General features: G+C 41.1%; 1 protein-coding gene across 13 annotated transcripts in view; it reads right to left on the minus strand.

Annotated features, from left to right (window-relative positions):
* The window catches only part of TBC1D1 (TBC1 domain family member 1), a 161,936-nt gene that overhangs the window by 42,688 nt on the left and 93,819 nt on the right, over window positions 1–25,429 (minus strand). For 8 of the 13 annotated variants that reach the window (XM_053253929.1, XM_053253926.1, XM_053253928.1 and 5 more), the window contains 8 exons: window positions 15,320–15,424; window positions 14,098–14,230; window positions 12,795–12,886; window positions 10,735–10,845; window positions 9,334–9,462; window positions 6,177–6,263; window positions 4,555–4,829; window positions 695–874 (listed from right to left, as the gene is read on the minus strand). In XM_053253929.1, the coding sequence (XP_053109904.1) occupies window positions 695–874; window positions 4,555–4,829; window positions 6,177–6,263; window positions 9,334–9,462; window positions 10,735–10,845; window positions 12,795–12,886; window positions 14,098–14,230; window positions 15,320–15,424 (1,112 nt within the window). The remainder of the gene's footprint in view (window positions 1–694; window positions 875–4,554; window positions 4,830–6,176; window positions 6,264–9,333; window positions 9,463–10,734; window positions 10,846–12,794; window positions 12,887–14,097; window positions 14,231–15,319; window positions 15,425–25,429) is intronic. The other 5 variants (XM_053253933.1, XM_053253934.1, XM_053253932.1 and 2 more) reach the window with 4 other exon arrangements.

The following is a 25,429-nucleotide window of genomic DNA, read 5'->3' on the forward strand; positions in this document are numbered from 1 at the left end:
ATTTTCCATTAGTTCAACTATCACATCTGAAGCAGCTGCACATTTATTAATGAAGTGTTTGTCAAAAAATCACACCATTACGTTGCACGTTTACTGCTTAGGTTCGAACTTCCTTTCTTGGCCATCTGCACAGCTTTATTTATTAAACTATGGAGCACACATCACAATAATTTGGTCGACAATCATACGGAAAGCTAAGTTAAAACTTAGTGTAACAGGCAAACTAGGTGAGATGTCAGCAGCCCTCCACACTGGAATCAGGTCACTGCTGATTTCCTATGGAGTAGGATAATGGGAAAGCAATTGAAAGCTCAGTGTGGGCCAAGAGGAGTGCTGAGCCGCCCTCACCCCCCCCCCCCAAACCTGCTTCTCCCCTGCCATTTCTTTTCCAGCTGATGGGCTCACTTCTGGCCTCAGGTGCTTTTTAATGATTTAAATGTTTCACCAAACTTGTAAGTGGCCACTTGTTTGTTCACCTAGATGGAGTAAATATTCACATCTAGGAGATCAGACAGCAAGGACTACAAAGCTGGTCCCTCCACCCCCACTTTAAATGAAAAATGACTTATATGTAGTAACCTGATAGTCTTGTTTTCATTTACATTTGCAATGTGTTAAGCTATTCCAAGTGATGTGTGCTTATAAAACAATTCATCACCAATCATACACAAACTCCACCCATTTCTTCTCTCACCTCTTTGGCACAGCACGCCCGCTTTGTTCTCCACTTGAATTATGCCTAAGATGTTTTAAGAAACTGGGCGAGGAGGCTGAGGGATTAAGGTGAACTGGAGGAGGAAGAGTAGGTGGTGGTGGTGGTGGTAGTGGAGGAGGAGGAGGAGCTGGCGACTGACTGGAAGAAGTATTAGAGCTGCTGGCAGATGTGTTCAAATTTTACAGGGAGAGTTCCAGCAGGGAAGAGTCAAAGAAAGGCAAGAAAGAAAGAAATGTAAATCAAAGAAAAGGGCAGAGATTTTAAATTAAAAAAGACATCACATCATTGTCTTTGTATTAAGAACATCACACCTACATTGAACAATACAACAGGCACAAGCAGCATGGAGCATGAGCGCAGTCTCCCATAAGAACATCCCTGCTGGATCAGGCCCAAGGTTCATCTAATCCAGCATCCCGTTTCACACAATGGCCCACCAGATGCCTCTGGAAAGCCCACAGGCAAGAGCTGAGGGCATGCCCTCTCTCCTGCTTACTCACCTGCAACTGGTATATAGAGGCATCTGAGGCTGGAGGTGGCCTATAGCCCTCCGACTAGTAGCCATTGATAGACCTATCCTCCATGTATTTATCTAAATCCATCTTAAAGCAACCTACACAGCTGGCTATCACCAACTTGTGGCAGGGAATTCCATCGGTTGATTATGCATTGTATGAAAAAGTACTTTTTGTCAGTCCTAAATTTCTTGGCAATCAGTTTCATGGTATGACCATTATTTGCTCTATCAACTTTCCCCGCATCATGAATGATTGTACAGACCTCTATCATGTCTCCCCAGTCATCTTTTTTCTAAACTAAAAGCCCCAGGTGTTGTAGCCGTGCCTCATAAGGAAGGTGCTCTAGTCCCCTGATCATCTTGGCTGCCCTTCTTCTGCACCTTCTCCAGTTTTATAATGCCCTTTCTGAGGTATGGTGACCAGAACTGTACACAGTACTCCAAATGGGGCCACACCATAGTTCTGTGTAAGGGCATTATAATATTAGCAGTTATTTTCAATTCCCTTCCTAATGATTCCAAGCATAGAATTGGCCTTTTTCACAGCTGTCACACATTGAGTCAACACCTTCAACAAGCTTTCCACCAAAACCTCAAGATCCCTCTCCTGGTCCATCACTGACAGCTCAGACCACATCAATGTGTATGTGAACTTGGGTTTTTTTGCCCCAATATGCATCACTTTAAATTTGTTAACAAGGAACCACATCTGCCACTTTGCTGCCCACTTTGGAGATATCCTTTTGGAACTCCTCACAGTCTCTTTTGGATGTCAATAGTGTCCCACTCAACTCTACTTTTATGGTGCTTGGAGTTGCTCACTGGCTGACCCAATAGATCTTTTGATTATCCTTAGTAGGAAAGTAGGCAGGAAGACAAGCAGATAGAAACATACATCTGACTACAGGCATGATGCAACCTGACAACTTGGTTCCTCTGCAAGCTTGGAAGGAGCTTCTACAAGCGTGGAAGAAGCTGATCAAGCAAACGTTGCTTGGCTCCTTTTCCTAAACTTTCAGAAAGCAAGAGTTATGAGAATACTCTCATAACCATCCATGGCCGTCATGGACTCTGCCATCAGGGAGGTTTCAATGTATGAAGAAGAGAAGCCCTGAAGTACAAGGCTGCTGATGTCTGCTACGTATGTTCTTAGTCTGAAATAGGCCAAGTCAAGAAACCAACAAGGTTTTCTAGGCCTAGAAAGGTCAAGGCATATACCACAGCATATACCCTGCGATATGGTGATTCTTTGAATCCAGCCCTTGAATGTCCACAATCATCCAGCTGGCCAGGGGACATGTAAGGTAAGTATGGGTGATGTAGTAGACACAGGAAGAAGCCTAAAACATGATGCCACATGCCACATTCTTTTGCGGGGTTAAATTTCTAAGACACTGAAATGGCAGCATAGAAAGCTCCCATGTGAACATGCCCTTATGAAGAACTGAACAACTGCACCTGCACAACTGTATGTTGAAGTTCCCTTTCAGCCTCAGTCTTCCAAATGGCTTGGAAGACATTCAAAACATTTAGAATTCTAAACATTAAAATTTAAAACAACCACTTCTCTGGGTAGATGGCAAAGTCACAATGATGGAGAGTGTTTTTGGGTTTTGAATAATCTTTTTTTCTAAACTAGAAAAATAGACATGTGACTGTATTGTTTCTAAAGCACTTCAACTTTCTAATACAGTTATTCAAAGTTTAAGAATTCACACCAGTGCTTCCAGCTTGCTCAGCAGGGGTGTGTAGTTCAGCAGGTCTGTGTGCATAAGAATAATTTTCTCCCCTTCTCCTCATTCCTTTTATTTACCCTAGGTTAGCAAAGCAATTCAGCAGTATCCTAAATAAGCTTCTCCACATAACAAAAGTTGAGATCAAAGATTAACTGAGAAGAAGAAAAAATATCAGCCAGTACAACTTTTACTGAGCAAGCAGAAAAAAGTTGGAAACAGCATTGGGGCAAAAGGTTACCAGCAAATGATTTTCAAGTCCAAAACAATAATTCAAAAGCCCTCTAGAAATAAACAAGCAGCAAGGTTCAAAGAAAGGACAAGGAAACCTTGTGGTGCATTTTCTTTTCAATATCATTTTGAATATCACTTTTTCACTCTTCCTCCTCTTTCTGCCAGTAACCAGCAACTTTAGGCACTTTTTAAAATTCCATAAGGAGGAAAAACTGATTTTGAACAAATTCCAATTTCTAGTGCTCTAGCTTTCATAAAGCAGTGCTTCAGGCAAGTGTACGTTAATGGGGGGGAAGCATAAGAAAGAAGCTGGAGAATTCCATTAGGTTAGCAAGTTTTTAGATCTACACATGCAGACATTAGAAGATGAATGTATGAAGCACAAAAGGAACAAAAACATTGCAGTGAAATTATAACCGATTTTATGGAATCTTCTAGCTAAAATAGAACAGAGCCTGATCTTTATCACGTAAAATCACATTTTATTTTGCAAGATATGGAAATGTATATCTTATGCTCTTTTACACAGATCTTTCTATTAACTAGATATTTAGCCTTCGTTTCTATGGGTATTATCCACCATCCTACATTCCAATTCTCTTCTTATCATACTCTTTGGGTGCATATACTAACCTCATAGAAGAGAAGAGGAAAACATCTGCATGTACAAAATCCCATGCATGAATTCTAGAATATGAATCATGACCAATGATATGTAATAAGAGGAGCCAATTCATGAATCCTACAGAGAGTGGACTCGAATGTGGCAATTAAATAGCCCAGACAACAGAGGGCTGGTTCAAACAATACATCCCATTGGGCCAGCCTGATCAGGAACATGAACGAAGATGTCCCATTCTTCTCTCTGTGCACTGTTTCAGTTTTCATAACAGCACAAGGGCTAGTCTATCCTAATGAGGCCAGAATAGTATACAGTATATGGGAGCTGGGAGAGGACATGTGTGTTAATGTCCCTGACCACATGGGGGTTGTGTCAGCTGGACATTTCCTCTAAACTGGCCCAAACAGTAAAGCACCCTTATCACTTGGAATTCATGAGAAAACACTTACTTTCTGACTTTGTGAGAAGTTTTAAAACTTGTCCATGAACATAATGTATTTTATTTATCGATTTATAATATGTAAATCTCTAGGCGGTGAACAAATCCCAACATTAAAATCACAGGTTAAAATACATAAAACACAATAAACACAATATAAAACAAATGTATTTGGGATATGCTGAATAATTTTTTTATCAAGGTTTTTATCAACCCTTTCCCTAAAATGTATATACCTTAAATCATTTAAAAAAATTTCTCCCAAACAGCACCCTGCTTTAAAGTTAACCTTACTTTTGCTGGTGAGGGGTCTCTGTGCTCACTGAATGATACCTCATAAGTTTCCTTTGTGGTACAGATGGAGACACTTCAGTGGATTCCAAGAACTCCTGGCTTTCCGTTGGCACATGAGTAAGAGTATTCGCTCGTCTTCTAAAGCCCTGGTGTGCTGATTTTGTAGGCTCTTCAGCAAGGGTGAGGTCTGGTTCACTGGAAAGATTGCCCAAAGATCCATTAGCCTTCAGAGGGCTCTCTGGAGGAAGGCCTTCTCTTTCAAAGAGAGACGTTTCCTGTCAGTTTAAAAGATGTTCATATATAAACATATATCACCTTAAAACAACAACTTTGAGCCTTCTCAAACTGTGCCTGCGCAAGTCACAGGTGTTTTCTGGCTACACTTATGTGATAAGCATTTCATTTCTCTATTGTGAGCATGTGTAGTTTCACTAAGATTTTAGCTACTCCAATGCACAATCAGGAAAACATTGGTGCTGTCAAATACTATTTTGCAATGAGCCAAGAGTCTACTGAATAGAGATGAGCATGGAACTGGTTTTGTGCACTCCCAGGAGGGCGGTGTGTGTGTTTCTTTAAGGGGCGGGAGGGTTGCTGCCTACCTGCTAGCCCCTGCCCCGTCACTTACCCCTGCCAACGCTCTCACAAAGAACAGGCACACGGGACTGCAGCATTCTTCCTTGCAGCCCGGTCAGCATCCCCACGCAAATGGCTGATGTGCATTGGCCATTTGCATGGTGACGCTGACTGGTCTGCAGGGAGGCAGGCTGCAGCCCCACACACCCGTTTTTTGTGAGACTGCCGGCAGGGGGAAAGTGGCAGAGCGGGGACTGGCAGGTAGGCAGTGCCTCCCCTTCCTCTTAAAGAAACACCCCCACCCTGAGAACCATCTCGAACACCAATTTTCAGAACCGGTTCAGCTCTCCTAGAATGGTGTGCCAAACAGTTCCGTGCACAATCCCTACTGATTACTAGGCTGAATTTGGAATGAACACACACACCAAATTATTTCTGCTTAGATGGGCAGGAAGTGTTCACTCAGAATCCATGATTTATTTTTGTTATTGATCTTATCACTACAAGCTTCTCTGATACATGAACCAGATTAAGGAACAAAAACAAAAGAAAATTTTTACTCTGTTTTGGGGTGGAGAGAAATACTTGATGTTTACGACAGAGCTGAATCCCTAGGTCTCAGATGTTTAGGCCTATGCCACGGGATGATTTATTACAGGCTTATATAGAGCCACCAAACTGAAGATCTCTAAGAAGTAGAGTCCTATCCAGGGAGTCAAGCAAGGAAGCTTTTGGTAAATTAAAAAAAAAGATTGCTCATTTTTTCTTTATGACTGTTAAAGTGTCAAAAATGGCTTATATGGATATGAACAGGAATGTTGGCTAATAAAACTGCATGGGCCAACTATATTTCTGTAGTGTTATTAGCAAGTTAATAAACCAAACAAACAAAATCTGGGTTTTTTTTTAAGTAATAAACATCATTATTTAATTATGTACAGTGCTGGGGACCCTATGAACCAGCTATGTTTCAGGAAGGAATATGAGAAAATTGTAACACAAAAAATTACTTTTTATGTTTGTCATTCAATGATCAGCATACTTACTTTACTTGTGGTACTTAATGTGCTAGATAAGGAGCTGTCCAAGTCAACACTTCCAGAACTTTCCAGCTGACCTTTGGCTTTACTTCCCTATCAAACACACCCACACGTTATATGTTTTATATCATACAGATATACACATACATGCTTATAAAGCAATCCAATTATTCACACAGCATTTTCTACAGTAAAGCTGAAGAAGCTATTAAAACTCAAATACTTTCACTATGTTGAGGGCATTCTTAAATTTAATTTCCTTAGTAGACTAAAAATAGCCTTACATGAGCAACAGCCACCTCCTTCAGAAAGGTCAGTCACACTGGAATTTGTAAACAGCTCAGAAAACAACATGGACATGTTACTAACAACTATTAATCTAACATGCCCCATTATCAGTGGAACCTTTCAATTGTAAGAAATCATTGAACAATTTTTGTATGTTTGCGATGGCTGACAACCTAAATTTACGCAAGAAAGCCCCACTGAAATAAAAAGGACAAGTTAGGCATGCCTAATTTGTCCTTTTAATTTCAATGGGACTGTCTTAAGTACATTTAGTCAGGTTGTCAGCCAATGTGTTTAAGAATTATTTCAAATTATCATCACAATTAATGCATGTTGAACCATGAAAAATAGTATAACTAAATAAAGCAGAGCCAGAAATTGATTAATGTAAAGTTATATGCAGATTATAAACTATACTGAAAACACAAGCTTCCTATCAATGCATTTATCAGTGAAAGTGTCCCTAAAGTGTTAACACTTCATAGAGAACCTATTATATCCACACAGTTCCGCATCTTGCAAGAAGGTTTAGGATACGGAAACAAATAAAAGTCTGAAGTCAACAATATGTCTGCATCACAAGTAATGGCCAGTGTATATTCTGTGTTGTAGCATACTAGCTGGATATTTATTTATTTAAAATTATTCTACTCTGTCTTTGCACTGGTCCCCAAGTTACTTTAAATATATACAAAGGAAAAAAAATGAAATAAACACAAATTAAAACCATCAGCAGCTGATTGTTCTATTACTAAATAGATTATGAAATACAACTAAGTGCCTGGGTACAGTGGGTAACATCCTGACTAATGAAGCACTGGTGGAATGGGAGAAGCACTGGTGTAGGAAGAGTTCCAGACGAACACTGCCCTGGTGATGGGCTGTGTGTGAGAATTTCAACAACCTCCCCTTCCCCTAGAGGCCTTCCATGTCACCTGAAAATTCGCTGACAGCTATGCGGCCCTCAACTCTCCTCCAGGAGTTGATGACAGACTGCAGTTATGAGACTACATTAACAAGTACTTTCAGTCCATCCTTGAAGACTTCTTACTTATAAAGATTTCCTGACCAGGCTATTATCAATCTTGAACTTCAGTCCTGACCCCCCACCCCATTCATGCTGCTTTTGTAGGACAGTACAGTATACTCTTCCCCTTTGGGGAAAAGGCTGAGTCAAAATAGTCATGTAGTTATGCCTTCTATTAGCATTGCACTGTCCTTACTGAATAGCAGTCTACTATGTCCTGCAAACGTACCTGAAAAATCCATTTTGTTGCTCTTCATCAGTTTAATCTGAGCTTTAGTTATCTTGACAGTGTCCCTACAAGTTTGGGCTACTCATCTGTATTTGCCTTAGTGACCTGACTTGTCCCTCCTTCCATCACCACTAAGTTTTTCATGCAACCAAATTGGCTTTTTTAAAATGTCTCCCATTTTCCTCTCTCATTGGAATGCCTTGTGATGTAACTGCTTCTTCAGAAACTCCTACACATCTTGGGCTCCTTTCCCTAACAGTTTATATAGCACTTCTCTGAACTTAAGTCTGGGCAGATTCAGATGGTAGCAAGTAGTCCAATATTATCACTCATATTGATTTAGTATATTGTTCTTCTACTCAAGTTTAGTCCTATTAAGCTGCTAATTTCTTGCAGCTGTGAATTGCAACAATGGTTACTTGCCAAAGGAAGGCCAAATGCAATATGGTCATGTGAGTAAAGCAACAGACTTCTTTGTAAGAGATACACAGAGAAGAACCTCATTATTTGTGGTTCTGCGTATCCATGGGGTGTCTAATAGACACCCGTTTCCAGTATCTGCACATACTAATGGGTGAGAACCCACATATCTGCAGTTCCTAGAGGGCTGGAAGCGACTGCTGAGGTCATTTCTGACCACCATTTTGTCTGGAGGAACCCAGGAAGAGACAGGAGGAGCCATTTTGAGGCTCATTTCTTTAAAAAAGAAGTAGAAGAAGTTCTTTAAAGAAGCAGTTCTTCTTCATTAAAAAAGAAGAACTTTCCCCCATGATTGTTGGAGGCATTCTGTCCGGGGGTGGAGATTCCATGGACAGGCCACAGCAAGTTCTGGGGCTTTTTGAAAATTTTCAGATACCCTGGATAGCCCTATTGCCTCATTACTAGACGTTTCATTATTTGTGGTAGTAGGTGAGGAAGTAACCCCTGCAAATAACAAGGTTCTCCTGTATTGTCATGTGGAGTTTTGCAATGTACTTAATAGTTCTGCAGCTTTTAAAAGATGTGCTTTATTTTTCAAAGTCAGATTTAGACAGCGAACATTTATGTTAATTCTAATTCTAAGACCAGAAGATTTGGTCTTGTTGTAGCAAGCACGGCTTGTCCCCTTTGATGAGCAGGGTCTGACCTAGTTGCATATAAATGGTAGACTACATATATGAGCACTGTAAAATATTCCCATTAGGGAATGGAGCTGCTTGGAGATGGAGATGGAGCTGCTCTGGGAAGAGCATCTGCATGCAGAAGATTCCAAGTTCCCTCCCTGGCATCTCCAAGATAGGGCTGACAGAGATTCCTGCCTGCAACCTTGGAGAGGTTGCTGCCAAACTGCATAGACAATACTGAGCTAGATGGGCCAGTGGTCTGACTCAGTATATGGCAGCTTCCTATGTTCCCAATACTACTAAACACACATTTAGTGTCTGTTTTAGGTGTGACATGAAAAAGTGAGTTGCATCCAGAGCCAAGGATATGTATTGAAAAGGATAATTAAAATATTTTAATTCCTATTTAACAATTCTAATAACGGTCTTGATGTTTGACTAAGCAATTGAGAAGATACAACACAAACAGCCAAAAAAAAAAAAAAAAAAAGAGGTAGCAAAACTGAAGAGCCTTACTCGGGATAAAATACTTTCCAATGACTCAGTTAGTGATCTTTTAGCTTTGCTTTTCAACATATCCAGCCTGAACCGGGGTGTGCTGCACGGCATCTCGTTTCCCATAACCTCTGCTGAGGACTGTGAGGTCTAAGGAAACAAGAAAACAAACTTTAAAAAACAAACAAGAGAACAAAAGCAACTCAGCTCCATGTAATTTTTGTACAACATCTGAACAAATTTGCTTCCCATTAAGGGCTCAAACACATCCGTTTGTTGCAAAGAACTCTACTTCAAGTGGCAGAGTAGAGACATACCCTGAAAAAACCTGTGTGGTACACCAAGGAACCCAGAGTATTAAAAAGCAAAACACAGTACACAAGATTTAAAAAACTGTGTTTTATGACATCTCTACCTCTACCTCCTCTTTGTTTCGGGTATGAATGACTATGAACTCTGTCTAACGTTATTTGATTGGCATCTCTTATCATAGAAGGCTTAATATACCAAGAATATCAATATACAACATCATCTCTTCTGCAAAATGGAGCAAACCTAAAGTGAGTTATATGGATTAAAAGGAGACTCCAGTTGTTCCCATCTAAGCTTTCAGTCTTCATGCCAATATTCAGAGATATTACATTGCCATATTTATTCTAGGGATGTGCACGGAACCATGGAAGCGCGATCTGGCACTGGGGGGTATGGAGTTTTAAGGGCGGGGGGGTAGTACTTACCCCTCCCGCCGCTTTCCCCCCTCCGGCGCTCGACTTTATTGCAAAGTTTTTGGGGTGGCAGCGTTCCTCCCTGCCGCCATCGTTGCCCGGCAAAACAGGAAGTTGAGTGTACGCATGCATCCCTTGCAGCGCGCACATGCCCGTCGCCACCATGCGTGCGCGCCGTACACATGCAACATGTGACATGTGTGGCGCGCATGCATGTTAAGTACTACCCCCCGCCCTTAAAGCTCTATACCCCACCCCCGCCGGACCAGCCCCAATCCGGACTGGTTCGGAGGCCTCTACCATGGTCCCAGACCAGTCCGGTGCACATCTCTAATTTATTCCCCCAAACATTCTTTTTTTTACTCACAACAAACAGCGATAACTAGCAGTTGGTCAGTATCAAACTAGTCTATTGGAATACTAAACTCCTTGCTGGCTGAAAGATAGCCTGGTTAAAATATATGTAGCCTACCCTTTTCCTTGACATACTAGTTTTCCATGTGCAGGGAGAATTATATGGAGTAGCATTCAAATACCCAGTGTACCACATGCCTTTTAAATTGAGTAGCATTCAAATATGTGGCTGTACCACATGCTTTTTGCGAATGTGCAGATCACCTCTCATATGCAAATGCTCAGGTCTCTCATCTTTTACCATGAGATAAGAATGGAAAAGGAAGTGGTCCCAATTATATACCTGCTTAGTTTCGCCAATGTGAATGTGATCTTTCTGTTTTTCTTCATACATATTTCTTAGTACAGAAATTATTAATTCATTCTCCTTCTGTTCATTTCTTGGTCTTACTTTCTGTAAAAGGAAGGAGGACAGTATTTACATTTTATCCATCCAAAAGTGCCCCATACCTTTAGTTGCAATATTTCAGCTTGTATCATGCACCACCACTAGATGGCCACAGAATTTAAAAAATCACAATCAACTTGCAAAAAAGGAGGCTGAGAGAAGCACTCTACAATGTGTAAGAGAAGTTAATATGAGATGAAGATACAAGTGGGTATAAACCAAATAGAAAGGAGATCTCTCAGTATTTGAACAGCAACATTCTTCACTTGATCTTAGCCAAACTTGAAGTTGCCTTATCAATTCATGATATACAACAACCTAGTTGAGATTTTTAGGGTACTGCTACAACAGAGATGGCAGCCAGGAGTCAAAGAGCTGCTTTGGGTCTAGTGAGGAGCTTTTCATAAGTCATGGGCTGGGACAGAGAAGTAACTACTGTTCAAGAAAAACAAGTGTTAAGAACCCTACCAGGCCTTACAAAGTCCCTTACAAAATTGTTGAAAAGTTCTTTAGATCCTGGCCAATGTATAGATTGTGAAAGCATGCAATACTGTTTTGATCAAATTCCCAGCCTATGTCTGTCATCAAAAAACATTTTATTGCCATGAAAACAAAATCAACTCCCAGTAGCTACACATCTATTGCCTTCATAAATAACCTCCCTAATTATTAATAAAGTACCAGATTCAATTTAAATCACTTCACAGAAAGACTCATAAGAACATAAGGACAGCCCTGCTGAATCAGGCCCAAAGCCCATCTAGTCCAGAATTCTGTTTCGCACAGTGGCCCACCAGATGCCACAGGAAGCCTACAGGCAGGAGGGAGGGCATGCCCTCCCTCCTGCTGTTACTCACCTGTAACTGGTATTCAGAGGCATCCTGCCTCTGAGGCTGGAGGTGGCCTATAGCCCAATGACTAGTAGCCATTAATAGACCTCTCCTCCATGAAGTTATCTAAATCCCTCTTAAAGCCATCCAAACTAGTAGCCAACACCAAGTTGACCCAATTTTAATTATTTAAATCACTAGTCAGGAAAATCACCATTTCTAGTAAAAGTACATTCTTGTTGTCTAATATAACCTTAATATATATTCAGAGATAAATGTAGGTTTCATTTTTAGAATGAAGGTAAACATTCTAGGTAATAGGTACACAATTCTCATAATGCCGTTTCATTTGGGCAACCAGGCCTTACATTTCTTGCATTTCATACACATGTCTGCCCTACCCACAGAAACTTCATTCATTCCCAAATGGGGCCTCTTTTACAGCCTGCTGCCATGATTAACGAGCGTTTCCCATCTACAATGGAGGATACACTCCAATAATGTTATCTTAGAATTGAATAAATATGTTTTGTTCATTCCCCCCACCACCATTCTTTGCATTTATAATAACTCCTCCTTGCTCAGGTCTACTCCATCCCTCCAAAACCTCTATTCATTCATTGATCTCCTTTGTCTTTGCACTTGGGTGGTGTGGGAGGCAAGGGCTTGACTGTGTGTGCATGCATGTGTATGCACGCTGTATGTACATCACCTGCAGAATAGGATTGATCAGGTCTGTTATCTCTCATCCCTATTTACTGCTCATAGAATATGTTCATAGAATATAATCAGCAGTTATGATTAATATTCATGATGATTATATCTTCGACCTAGGTTCTTTTATAATGAATTGGTTTTTTTGGTAAGAATTAAAATCCAATTCAAATCTAAATCTTAAAAAAAATCAGTTAATATTTTTAAAATATGATTTTTTAAGCCATTGTTTTTTATCAGCCCTGATCTTGATATAGCGTTTTGCTGCCACATAAAGTTTACAAGTCATCATTTAATGATGCAAGATTATTCAAATCTTGCTTATTCAATGGAAATTTTGCAACTAGGAGAACACCACAAGTATAGTATTGTAAATTCCACCTCCCACAAGATAAATATCTGTCAAGTTACCTGAACTTCCTCAAAGATTGAGGCCTGCTCCTGGTTGTTCAGCACTGTTAAATGTTTTTGAAGTTCTAGTTTAATTTTAGAGGGATGCAACCCTAGTAGGTAACAAACAAACAGAACAAACAAAATGTATTTTTGATAAGTTCACTTGTCCACAAAGCTTGGTACATCTAATTAAAATCTTCTAAGCAGATACTATGACCAATTAGCAAAATTAAATCAAAAGCTGACCGTGAGAGAAAGACTCTTCCACCTAAAAGACAAAACAGCAGCAAAGGGAAGTCTAGGAAGCATTAGCAACCATGACCTAACAAGTTCAGATGACTTGCTTTCACATTCAAGGGTCTTGGATAAGAATCCAGAAGTCAGCATGTAAAACAACCAGGCAGTTGCCACACCCTGGGAGTTTGTAAGATTGCTGTCACCTGGAAGTTTTTCACACTCTGTTTTTAGTTCATATCTCCTCCGGAATTCAGGGTTCACTTATTGGCCGCAGCAATAGATTGTGAGCTCTTTGGGGACAGGGATCCATCTTATTTATGTATTATTTCTCTGTGTAAACTACCCTGAGCCATTTTTGGAAGGGTGGTATAGAAATTGAATCAATAACAACCATCACCACCAACAGTATTGATGATAAAATTCAGCCATCCCAGGTTCTTGAGAAGGACTCAATGTCTGGATAAAACAAGCCAGTCAATAACACCTGTCTGACTGTGTAAACAAGAAATAATAATAATAATATAGAAAGATGCTGAAAGACATCATCTCATACTGAGTGGGAGAAGGCAATAGTCAACCGCTCGTGTATTCTACCAAAATAAAACCACAGGGCTCTGTGGGCGCCAGGAGTCGAAATCGACTTGATGGCGCACTTTACCTTAAAGCAAGCATTCAGCAGTCTCCCTTGTAGTTTAAAGGACCCGATGGGCTGATAATTGGTCTTGGAGGATATGGGTTTGAGTTCTGTTTTTTTAATGCACCCAATCCTGGCCCATATGTTCCTTTCCCTTGTTTTCCCACCCAGTACATTGCATGCCCAGAGAATCTGTTTAAAGCAAAGACAGAATGATAGTTCTGAAACATTGGGATTTTTGTCTTTCTTTTTCTGTTTAGATCTCATAATTCATTAGTATTTGTCTGGTAAAGACTTCTCTCTAAATTTCTTAAATACTGCTCAAGCAGCAGAATTATTTTTTTAAAAAAATTAAACAAGGTACTTCATTCCTGAATGCCTCCTTAGCAATAACTCAGAAAATGAAACATTTTTAAAAAGAGAACATATATTAAACTGCATCATTCCTACCTTCTATCTTTTCACAGAGTCTATGCAGGCTCTGCATGGGGCACCCTTCACAGAGATGGAATTGTGCTTTGGCAGTTTGTTGTACAGCAGCTACTGTGAAAGCCTGTTTCAAAGTCATCATGATCTCATCAACCTAGGGCAAAGAAGATCAAGCCTGAAGAATAACCATTTACTTTTTAAAAAAACATTAGAGCATTAATATCAGAGAGTGCTAGGACGAGTGTTAGCTAACTTAATTCCTATTGGCCTAATAATTTTTTAAAAGCATTACTTTTAGAAGCAATTAGAATTTATTTTAAGTTACCCATCTTATGCACTAGGCAGCTTGCCTATCAATAAAGTGTAACAATAAAATCTAATTTGAATAGCCCCGTAATTGCTTGGTAACTACCATAAAATATATTTGTCTCACCTTCAGAGCTCTTCTCTACATTACATAAAATTAGTGTATTACATAATGATTTAGGGCTAAACTAGACATGACATGGGAAGGTCCATGTTTGGATTTTATTTTTTTTTAATTATTTTTGCCCAAAAGCAGCCACAGGGGGATGCAATTTGAATTGTGGCCACTGCATAAGAAGTAGATTCTAAAACACTCACTGAAGCATGGTCTCAACCCAAACAACAGCAGGAAGCTGCTGTTAGCCATATATAGAAGTGAAAATTCATGAGTACAAAATTCTGAAAAAGATTTCCTTATTATGTATATTAATGATTCTTTTAATAAGATGTAGGCTACACAGGTGAGTGGCGACTGCTGAATCTATAGCCATCTGTTCACCAAAACTCCACAGATGTTCCAAAAGTAGGTTAAGCAATCATACAGCAATTACAATCTGGTAATAGTATGGTAAAGCAATCAGGTGATCCTCTTTCTGCAGATTTGTTTGCCCAGTAATATACATCTCAACATGCTAAAATGATCACATAGATTGGTTTAATGTTCATTTAAGCAAGAGTCAGAATTCAATATTATGAACAATTACTTTTTTCTTATCATAAAAAACCCAGAATACAGAATAGTTGTTACTGTAAAAACCTCCTTCAATGCCATTAATTAGCCAGACTACATCACCCAAGCTGCCATAAACTTTGTGCAGGTGAGTGGACTGAAAAACTGTTTGTTGGTAAGTCGTTTTTGTTCTTTTGTAATCATCAGCAAAGCTGCATGTGTCATTCCTTTTCCTGTACCTCCTCTTTTTAAACAAAGATCTCTTACCAGGGCTTCATCTGTACACTGAAACACATAACAAACAAAATGGAAGCCTCCATTCTCTGAAGATTCTCTACAGATAAATCCAAAGTGATCCACATGTCTAATTCCCTGAAACAAAAATAATTATATAAACTTAACCATGTTCAGAAAGGTTGGCTATAAAAACAGATAATTACTCAGCTTATGGTAAATAACATGGTGACATGCCAATTCCGTGTCAGGTGTGCAAAGTAAAATAGTTGGTTAATGGCTGCTAAAGCTTAAAAGTTCTCAGTGGTTGGCTGCTAAAGCTTAAGAGATAGCCGAGATTCCCCTATTCCAGTTGACCAATAGGAAGGCGCTGATGTAAGAGGTGAATGTGTGAACAATACAGCAAATCTTGAATAGGAGAAAGAGAGAGAGAGAGAGAACATGCAAACAATGGCACTGTAAGTTAGCTGAAAGCTAGAAGCACTTTGGTGTGCAAGACCTCATTCTGAAAAGCTGACGTTCCTACTACCTGTTAGAACATCAACGGAGGCAAAAGGCAAATGTTCCTATTCGTAAATAGACTGAGTATTACAACAACACCTTAAGTCTTCAGTGATCTAACATCCAAGGGAACCAAGCACTGCCCCTGAATGTCTCATCACTCAAGAAAGTGGGGAACATGCAGCAATATTAGTTGAAAATTAAAGCTACAATAGGAGGCATGAACAGTCACATTTTAAGATGACATCTTTGGTGGAGAAATGCTTTTAAGATATGTATTCAGCTATACTTGTTTTTTCATTTTGGACATGTGCACACTTGCATAAATCTTTGCATAAATGTCATAGGCATCCCTTTGGGCTCCACTTCTGTGTACTGAAAAGCCACATAGATGAGTCACCACAGAGAAGTTTTAGGAGGGGCCCATCCTCACCTACATACTTTCCCTCTCTCTGACAGGAGAAATGTGTACAAACAAATTCATTTCATGAAAAAGAGTATCAGATCATTCTTTTTCCACACCTTCACCACCAGCTTTTAAATCCATTAATTAACAGAGTATTGAACACTCATTCATTTTTTTCTGAACAATATTGAACAAAACATTCATTTTTATCATAATTAAGAAGAGAAGCAATGTATCCATTATTCATGCAAGTTCTTATAAACTCTAAAGTTTTATCAGAGCTCTTCTTCCTGCCTTTTTGTTCTTCCACTCCAAATTGTTGGGCAAGGAGAAGGCTATTGGCTAAGGAAGACTATTGCCATAAGACAATTCTAACACTCTAAATACAAACCAAGGCCATAGCACCCTCTTCTATCAGCTTCATCATCTTATATTAAGGGCATGTGCCAAAACAACATATTCACCAGAAAAAGCATCAAGCAAAGAAGCAATTCTTATAGTCTACAGTTGCAGTGGGAGAGGACCTGGAGAACGGGAATGGGAGGGTTGGAGTTAGGAATGGGCAGGTTAGTGTTGGGATTGAATACTCCACAGTCCAAATTAAATTTACTCACACCTTATTCTTTTCTGTGGAAATATTCACAGATTTCACTCTGAGGTCATGCACACAATCAAAACCCGTGTTCTACCCGGGTTTGGGAGCTCTGTGTGTGCTCCCAGTTTTTGGTTGTGTGGGAGCAAGGTAGGAGGAAAACCTTAATAGAAGTGATTGTGTGAAACCAAGGTAGAAGGAAAACCTGGGTAGCTTTTCCTCCTACCTTGCTCCCATACAACCAAAAACTGGGAGCATTACTGCTTAAAAGACAACATTTTCAAGAGATAGTGTAGCAAGCAAGTCATCCAAAAGGAATGTAAACTGCACAGTTTCAACATAATCAGAATGCTACCTTTCAGCACACACAGAGAAACACAAGGAATGTCAATACAGAAGCCCAAATCCTTCACAATTTGATGCCAGTATATCGTTTAGAGAACCTGGCAAATGCAAAGCTGATCAACTCCTCCCCCCCGCCCCCCAACTGCCCGACCTCCCCAAAATTTACCCCTTAGTTAGTTGTCACAAAGGAAGTCCTTGAAGCCAGATATTTTTTGAAGTGCAAGCCAGGTTTGGGGTTTTTTGCTCTTGCTATCGTGTGGGAGAGATGTCTTCCTAACTTTGCAAAGCTCATAGAACAAGGAAGCTTTCCAGATTAGACCCAGCAACGGGGTCACGTCAGATCTCAGATGTGTGCTTTCACACTTCCTGCTTTGTGACACTGCAGTCCCTACCTGGACAGTAGGATGCTGTTCACATTGCCAATGCCTTGTCTCGAATTTAATCGCTGTGATACAGAGCTAGGACGTTGTATATCTGGCGTAAGGACATTGTTGGGTTTTTTGGGTTATTAGTTTATTTATTTATTTTTACATTTACATTCTGCTATTCCTCCAAGGAGCCCAGAGCAGGGTACATAGTTATGTTTCTCCTCACAACAACCCTGTGAGGCAGGTTAGACAACCTAGTTGCTGCGAGACTACTCCCCCTGCTGTTTACGTTTTCAATGCAACTTGCCTGAATGGAGGCATTTTGCTGCTGTTCCAGCAGCTAGTCTGGAAAGTGTCCAGGAAGAACAATTCCGCTGCCACTGTGGTGCAGATTTTGCACTTTCATAGCAATGCATATGTGGATCAGAGCAGTTCCAGCATTTTAAGAGCCTGATCACGACACTGACAGTGCGATGGGATTGGAAGGCAGCAGACACTGGCCATCATGGTGGTAACAGTTCTTGCAGGCTGTCCACCTGCAAGCTTTTCAGGGGTTATCTAGCAAGTGACAGAAAGATCTGCAGAAAGATGAAACAGCTCAGCACAGTGCAGAGCATGAAAAGGGAAGACTGGCACAGTCTCCTTTCAGTTCAAAGGGCAGGATCCCTACCCCATAGTCAGAGCAATGCTCTGCACTGCAAAACCAGGGAGCCAGTGGTGGCTCAGATAGCTCCCTTATTAACTGATTATTAATTGCTTATGGGCAAAGCATTGGCCAAAGTAGACTACTACATACAGCCCCACTGGCACCACACAGAAACAATAATTCTTACTGTGCAGTGCTGTGCCCAGCACCAAAGGGGCTCCTTTATGCGAAATAGGGGTCCTGTCAACCCCCAGTGCCATCTTGCAAGATGTGCATGGAGAAGTGAGAAGTGTACTTTAGAGTTCTATGGGGAAAGTGCTGGGAAGGACTACATCTCCCGATGCTCTGTGCGCACATCCTAGAATGATGTTGTTTGAGGTTTGAGGGTTGTTTGAGGTTGTTTGAGGTTTGAGGGGCTCTGTATCTCTTAAAGCCACCCCTTCCCCATGCTGGGAAAAGTGCAAGCTCTTACATTGCAGGGGGGTTTGGGGGCCAGAGTAGCTCAAAAAAATAATGACGATCACTGGTGTAGAGTTGCATCCAAAACCTCTGTAGAGATAAACCTAGTTTTCGCTGAGGAAGTAATACTGTGTCGGGGCTGCACCACTTCAGACAGTAGATGGAGGCTCACATATGGCTCAGCGTTCCTCCAAAACAAAACTAACAAATCATTTCTGGTACTGTGTTTTCTGGTAGAGACACCACATAAGTGTAAATGCCACACTGAGGGGAAAAGGCTGGAAATTCTTTAAAAAAATCGTAAATGCTGCATCGGCGTAAACGACATGACTAAACCAAGCCAATTACCAATTAAATAAAAATGGCCAACTGATGTCACCACCACTCCTCCTCCTCCTCCTCCATAGCTTTGAGGCTCTATTGGCCAAAATGCCCCCAAATGGCCATGCTCGCCCTGCTGTGCCTCTGCCTCCTTTTCTCACATAAGCGCTGCATCGGCGTAAACTCCACAGGTGCCTTAAAACAACTTTTTAAAACGCATGTGCCACAGCGTTTATGCAAAAAAAAAAAAAAAAAAAAACAGTACAAAGAAAATGAGATGGCAAGGAAAAGTCCAAGCTAGAAACAATGCATCCAGGGTTTGTTTTTTGTTTTGTTTTGTTTTGAATATTGAGGGATTTCTTTGTCTGGAGGAGCATCCAGACATGAAAGTCCCACAGCAACACAGATACAGTTTTACCACCTAAATGAAAAATCAGTCTTGGAATCACAAGCTCAGAAAAAATATATACTTTAGGCATGATTTTCAAAAACAACAAAAAAACTAGGAAACCCCAAACAAGATAAGGAATGTTGAGGGAAGTAGTCGTAAAACTTTATTAGTAGTAAAACTTTATTTCGGTCGTAGACCAGCAATACAACAATATAAAACAAATAAGAAAATAGTAATAATAATCAGGATGGAGAAGATACAGGGTAGTATCAGGATGGAGAAGATGCAGAAGAACAAGATAGCAGATTGGCAAAACAACACCCCAAACTCCTCTCAGGTGCTATGAATTTGGTTTGTATTGGGCTGTAAATGCAATCTTATTAAAGGAAGACACAGACATAGGAACCTATTAAGACCTCTCCCTTTGGAAAGTTTAAAAGTGTGTGAAGAGCTTAATCTGAGCCGGATTTATCTGGACTTCAACTACCTAGTCCAAACTAGCTGCTTATTTGAATTTGCCAATATTTATATACCACTTTTCAACTGAAGTTCCCAAAGTGGTTTACATAGATATAAACAAATAAAATGGCTCCCAGTCCCCAAAGAGTTCACAATCGTGGGCACCCCTAACCATAAACACAAGCTACATCAGCCTCATACACACAAATCTGACACTAGGGCATAAGTCATAGGTCAGATAATCTCATTCTCAATTGTTGATATGTAAACTGCTTTAAGAATGTGTTGTTGAAAAGCAGCAAAAAATAATAAAAAAATAATACTAGCTGATCCAGTGCAGAGCATCTGCACCCCTAGTTCTCCCTGTCTCTCCTCCTCATCTTCATTCCCCCCCTCCTTTCAGCCCCAGTCCGTTCTCCCCCTCTCAGTCCTCTTTCCTTCCCCGCCTGCCAGCAGTGCTTTCCCTCCCGCCTCACCAGCAGCGCTTTCCCCTCGCCAGCCTTCCTCCTCGCCCACCAGCCGCGCTTTCCCTCACTGGCTGGTGCTCCCCCCCCCCACCGCCTGCCCAGGTGCCGCCACCATTTTCACACCCCGTCCCCATCACGATCCAGGCAGCTGTTTGCAAACTCTCGCAAGAGCTGCCACAACATGGGATTAGCGATGGGTACGCCTTGGAGAAATATATCTAAAGACGGTGGCTTCCCAAGAAAACAAGCTCTTATCAAAAGGAGCTGCAGCATATTTCAAACTGTATCTGAATTGCAAATACATAATTGACATTTTGAACTAATTGCTACCAGCATATAATTTGGAACCACTGACATTTAATTCCTTAACAAAGGAATTTCAGCAGAAACCATTTAAGAATGATCAGAAATTGCTGCTTCTTATTTACAAATTGTATGAGAACACTCCCTTGCGAGTTAGAAGCAATGCACACAGACAGCTTCCAGAAGAGATTCTTACCAAGGTGTAAGGCAGGGTTGTATTTTAGCCCCACTTTTGTTCAATTTTTAATATAAACCCTTTGGTGGAGAGGCTAAGTAATTTATAACTCCACCCTCCAAAATTTGCATCTAAGCATATATCTGTGTTCCTTTACACAGATGCTACTGTGATTTTATCCCTGTACCCTGTTGGGTTAAGAAAAGCATTGCAGGCTCTTACATGCTACTGCAGAAAAGATTCCTTGCAGGTAACGGTTAATTACCAAAAACTAAAATCATGTTTGCAAAAGTCCCCTAAGAAGTTTAATTAGACTACTGACAGCTTTAAAATGGAGCAAGTTGACTGCTTTAAAAATTTAAGGGTAGTTATCCAAGCAAAAGGCACTTTAAAAGCAGCATAAAGAGTTTGTAATTCAAAATGCCCAAAGTAGTATTTCAGCAAACTTGGCTTTTTCAGACTAGAGGTGTACAGTTTATCCCAGCTGCTATCAAACTATACAAAGCTAAAGCTCCTATATCATCTCCTATAGGGTGCCCAGATCACCTTATAATCCAATTTTGTAGCCTTAAAAATAACCCAAACAAAGGTTCCAAGAACCTATTTCAATTGTTTTGCTGTGTGCCTAAAGTGATTTTACATTTAGAAGCAGGTGTACCAAGTGTGGAAACTGATTTTGTTGCTTTGGAGCACTGTGAGGTAGGATGGAAAGCAACAAACAGCGCGCTTGGCCCCGGAGCAGGCTTTTCACAGCGGTCCGGTTGCTCCATTGGGAGGGAGGGGAACAGTAATGCCAGAACTGCTGGAGCTAGAGGCGGAGGGCTGGCCGGCACCAGCATGGCTGGAGGCGGGAGCACCTCGTTATTTCCCAAGGCAGGGGTAGAGTGGTCTATGTCAATGTTTTCCCATGGCATCTCCCCGATTTCCTCAGGAGTAGGGGGAGGCACCACGGAGGCTTCTGTGCACAAACCTTTTTCTTCAGGGCATTCTTGCCTGGTACAGATTCTGCTGCTGCGGTGGAGGGAGGTCCTGAAGGAGAGGCTGATCTAGGTCATATTGGGAGCTCTGTGGAGCATTTTTGTTGTAAATTGTCCCTGCCCTCAGATAGGGGGCCCTCTGAGAGGAAACCCTGGAGCATGTCCCCTGTATGGGAGAGATCCATAAGAAACCAAGGGGGAGGGGATTCAAACAATTCAAAAAGCGAACTTTTCGAATCTGCTGATTAGGAACTTTAAAAGATAATTTGGTTATGTTTAGATTAGGTCCGAATTGATACAGCTCCCTTCCCACCCTTGCACAATCTTGGAGGGGGAAGGAGAGAAACAGAAAGCTGGGAAGAAAGCAAAGTGAAGAAATAGGCCTCTTATCTTTTAAAAATGCTGAGCTCTCTGTCTGGAGTTGCTGCCTCGAGCAAGACAGGAACAAAACTGGCGACTGGTGCCCTCTGGCGAAAGAAGCAAGCATCACAATCTAACTAGTTCCTGTCTGCTTCAAGCATGACTGAAACACAACCCACCCATGGAGAGCAGCCTACAATCTCTGGGGGGAAATTCTATTTACTTGGATTCTCTCCTGAGCTATTGATAGTGTGGGGCTGTGAACGTGCCAAGTTAGCCCTCAAACAAAGGCTCCTATATATCATATGCCAAAACGATCTAAGTTTTGTTAAAAATAAGTTTTGCCTAGAGAACCAAATACATAAATCCAAACTAGCAAGTACCTTAGCACGTTAACAGTGCTTAAGTATAGAATAATGTTTTTGGCACGTTTTAATGCGCTCTCCCATCAGCAGTTCCAAAGGGTAGATTTAAGCAGATTCCTTATGAGGAATGGGTATGCCCATGTGGAGACAGAGCACTTGAGTCTATAGCTCATGTTTGATTATACTGTACTTTTTATTGAGATTCTTGTATTTCTCTTATAGCTCCTTTACTAAAAAAATTTCCAGACCATTCAGATTTTTTTTTTTAATTTGTTTTCCTCTTGCAGATCATGACTCTGACATTACATATAATGTAGACAACTTTTGTGTGGTGCCCAATAGAATCAGACTGACTCTAATACCTAATCCAATTGTTATACTTTAGGATGAATTGTTATTCATGTTTAAAGTTTTATCTGTTTACTTTGTATTGCTGGTCAGAGACCAATATAAAATTGAACTGAACGATATGCATGAGGCATTAGTAAGATAGCTTTATGAATCTTAATTTCTCAAATATTTTTTCCAGTTTTAATTTCTACTAAGCTTGTGCTTTTTAAGGTTTCATACAATGGTGCTTTTCACAGAGCCTGGTTTTCATTTGGAGATCCATATTTTTTTTAAAAAAAGTTTATATGGACTAAGAATATGTTTCTTAGAGCTGGCTTTAAGAACAGGATAGGGAATTGAATAGAAGGAGGAAGCAAAGCAATTATTTTTCCATGCTGCAGCCTAAAGCAGAGTAAAGAGTCATTGCCAACAGTCACCACGGAAACAGATTCTGTGGCTAGTCTCCAAGGAAGGATGCAGAGTGTGGCAACATGTGCCCTCTTTCTTCAGAGACAGTGAACAGCAGCTTGTGTATCATTTTTCCCCACTGGATGCCACTAGTTTAGCAATTAAGTTGACTGGGAGAAAGAGTTGGGTCATTACATTTGGAATTTATTTCCTGCTGGTCTGAGAAAGACAAAATTTGACTTTGAGGGCATGTCTCCAAGTGCTGACTCATGGCTTTTTGTTGACAAAGGAAGTAGCTTTTCTACTCTAACAAATTTCTTTCAGAAAGGAAATTTCTGGGATTCATAGGACAAGACAGTTATAATTCAAGGTATTCTGCAGAAACCAAATTTCTGTGGAGCTTTGTTGCATGAAATGATTCTATGCTCAGTGGAATTAGTGGGCTCCATGCTTTGGACAAGCCCCTGCCACACCCACACCCACACCCACACCTTGCTCAAAACATATACTCAGTGAGGTTGCAGCCAATAACACCAGTCATGCAAAGGTGCAAGTGGAAGATACAGTGTGGTGTAGTAGTTAGTGGCACTACGACTCAGGAGACCCAAGTTCAAATCCCCACTCAGCCATGAAATTCACTAGGTGACTTTGGGCCAGTTACTTTTCTCTCAGCTTAATCTACCTCACAGGGTTGTTGCAAGGATAAACATAACCATGCGTACCGCTCTGGGCTCCCTGGAGGAAGAATAGGTTATAATTGTGATAAATAAATAAATAAATAATTTCCTTGCCTCATCCTCAATTTAAAAGAAGCCACTTCAAAGAATCTGCTGGAGATTCTCAGCAACAGAGTGGGATGTGGTATCAATGGCTGTTGAGGGACGGTAGAATCTCTAGGAACTGGGCAGAAGCATCTTCCATAAGCAGAGCTCAAAAGCTTGCTACTTACTTTTTAACTGGTCCCAATAGAAGTATTGTCCTACTCTGGTGTGTGATTGCCCCCCTCCCCACCCCAAGGTTAGCTGTCAAAATCTATTAATCTTACCTTTAATATCTAATCTATATATCTAATTCTCTAAGGCATACCCGTGGCTAATCCTGTATGTGGCAACTCTCGTGGGAGTTGGCAAGCAGAAGCACCTGATCGGACAGTGGGATTCCATATGCAGATAGGGAGGAGGAGCCTATGAGAGCAGAAGCACCATGGTGATTGGGCAGTGGGGATTCCATATGCAGATAGGGAGGAGGAGTCTGTGATGGTTAAGAGGAGAGGAATCATTCATAGACAGACAGATAAATAGTGGGCAGCGATCTGCAAAGACAGGGGTCATGAGGGAAGAAAGAGCCCCTTCAGGGAAAGATGGCTGTTATGTGAATTAGATGAAGAAACAAGATCTGTTAACTCAGGAAGGGAGAGAGAAAGAGGAAAAAGAAGGGAGGGGAAGAGAGAAAGAAGGAAGGGCAAGGGACAGGCTCAAGCCTGTCAGTGACCTGAGGGGAACAAGCGGCCATGGCAATGCCTATTGGCAGCAAGGAAGGGCCACTGCTGCTGTTTGGGGCTACCAAGGCCGTTGGCAGACGGAGGCAGGCAGGCAAGGGACGGGCCCAGGCCTGTCAGAGGCCTAAGGGGAACAAGCGGTCATGGTGGCAGTGAGGAAGGGCCAGGTCTACCGCTGCTGCACCTGTGGGGATGATCAGGAGTGGGGCTTGGGTGAGGGTGGGGAGGTCTTTGGAGAAGGGGGCTGCAACCTGGCCAATAGGTGCTGCAGCCATGAACAAGAGGGGTGAGGGGGATGGAATAAAAGGATGGAGCAGTGACCAAGAGGGGTGAGGGGGATAGAAGCAACGGGATAGACGACGACGAGCAGGAGTGTGGCTCAGGTGAGGGTGGAGAGATCTCTAAGGTGAGGGGGGCTGTGAGTGAGGAGGGCTCTGGGGTGAGAGGAGCAATCAAGTACAAGCGTGCAGATGCTCTGTGCGGGTTAAGCTAGTTTCCATTATTTTCTTCCCTTAAGACCTTAAATTGTAGACGAACAGTGATGTATTCCAGTTAACAAGTTTCCCATTTCCCCTCCCAATCCTTCATCTTCAAACACTAAGGGAAAGTGCTCCTCAGGCTTTAAAAGTGAATATATGTCTATGGAAAGAGAAAATCACAGATATTGGCTGCATCCCTAGTAAGCATGTTTTATATGAAGGAAAACTTGCCGTAGTTTTGTGTAATGGAATTTATCAGAACAAACTGATACGAAGAGATTCCTGTCCTTTAA

The sequence above is a fragment of the Hemicordylus capensis genome, chromosome 5 (genome assembly GCF_027244095.1).
Source record: "Hemicordylus capensis ecotype Gifberg chromosome 5, rHemCap1.1.pri, whole genome shotgun sequence".
Lineage (NCBI taxonomy): Eukaryota > Metazoa > Chordata > Lepidosauria > Squamata > Cordylidae > Hemicordylus > Hemicordylus capensis.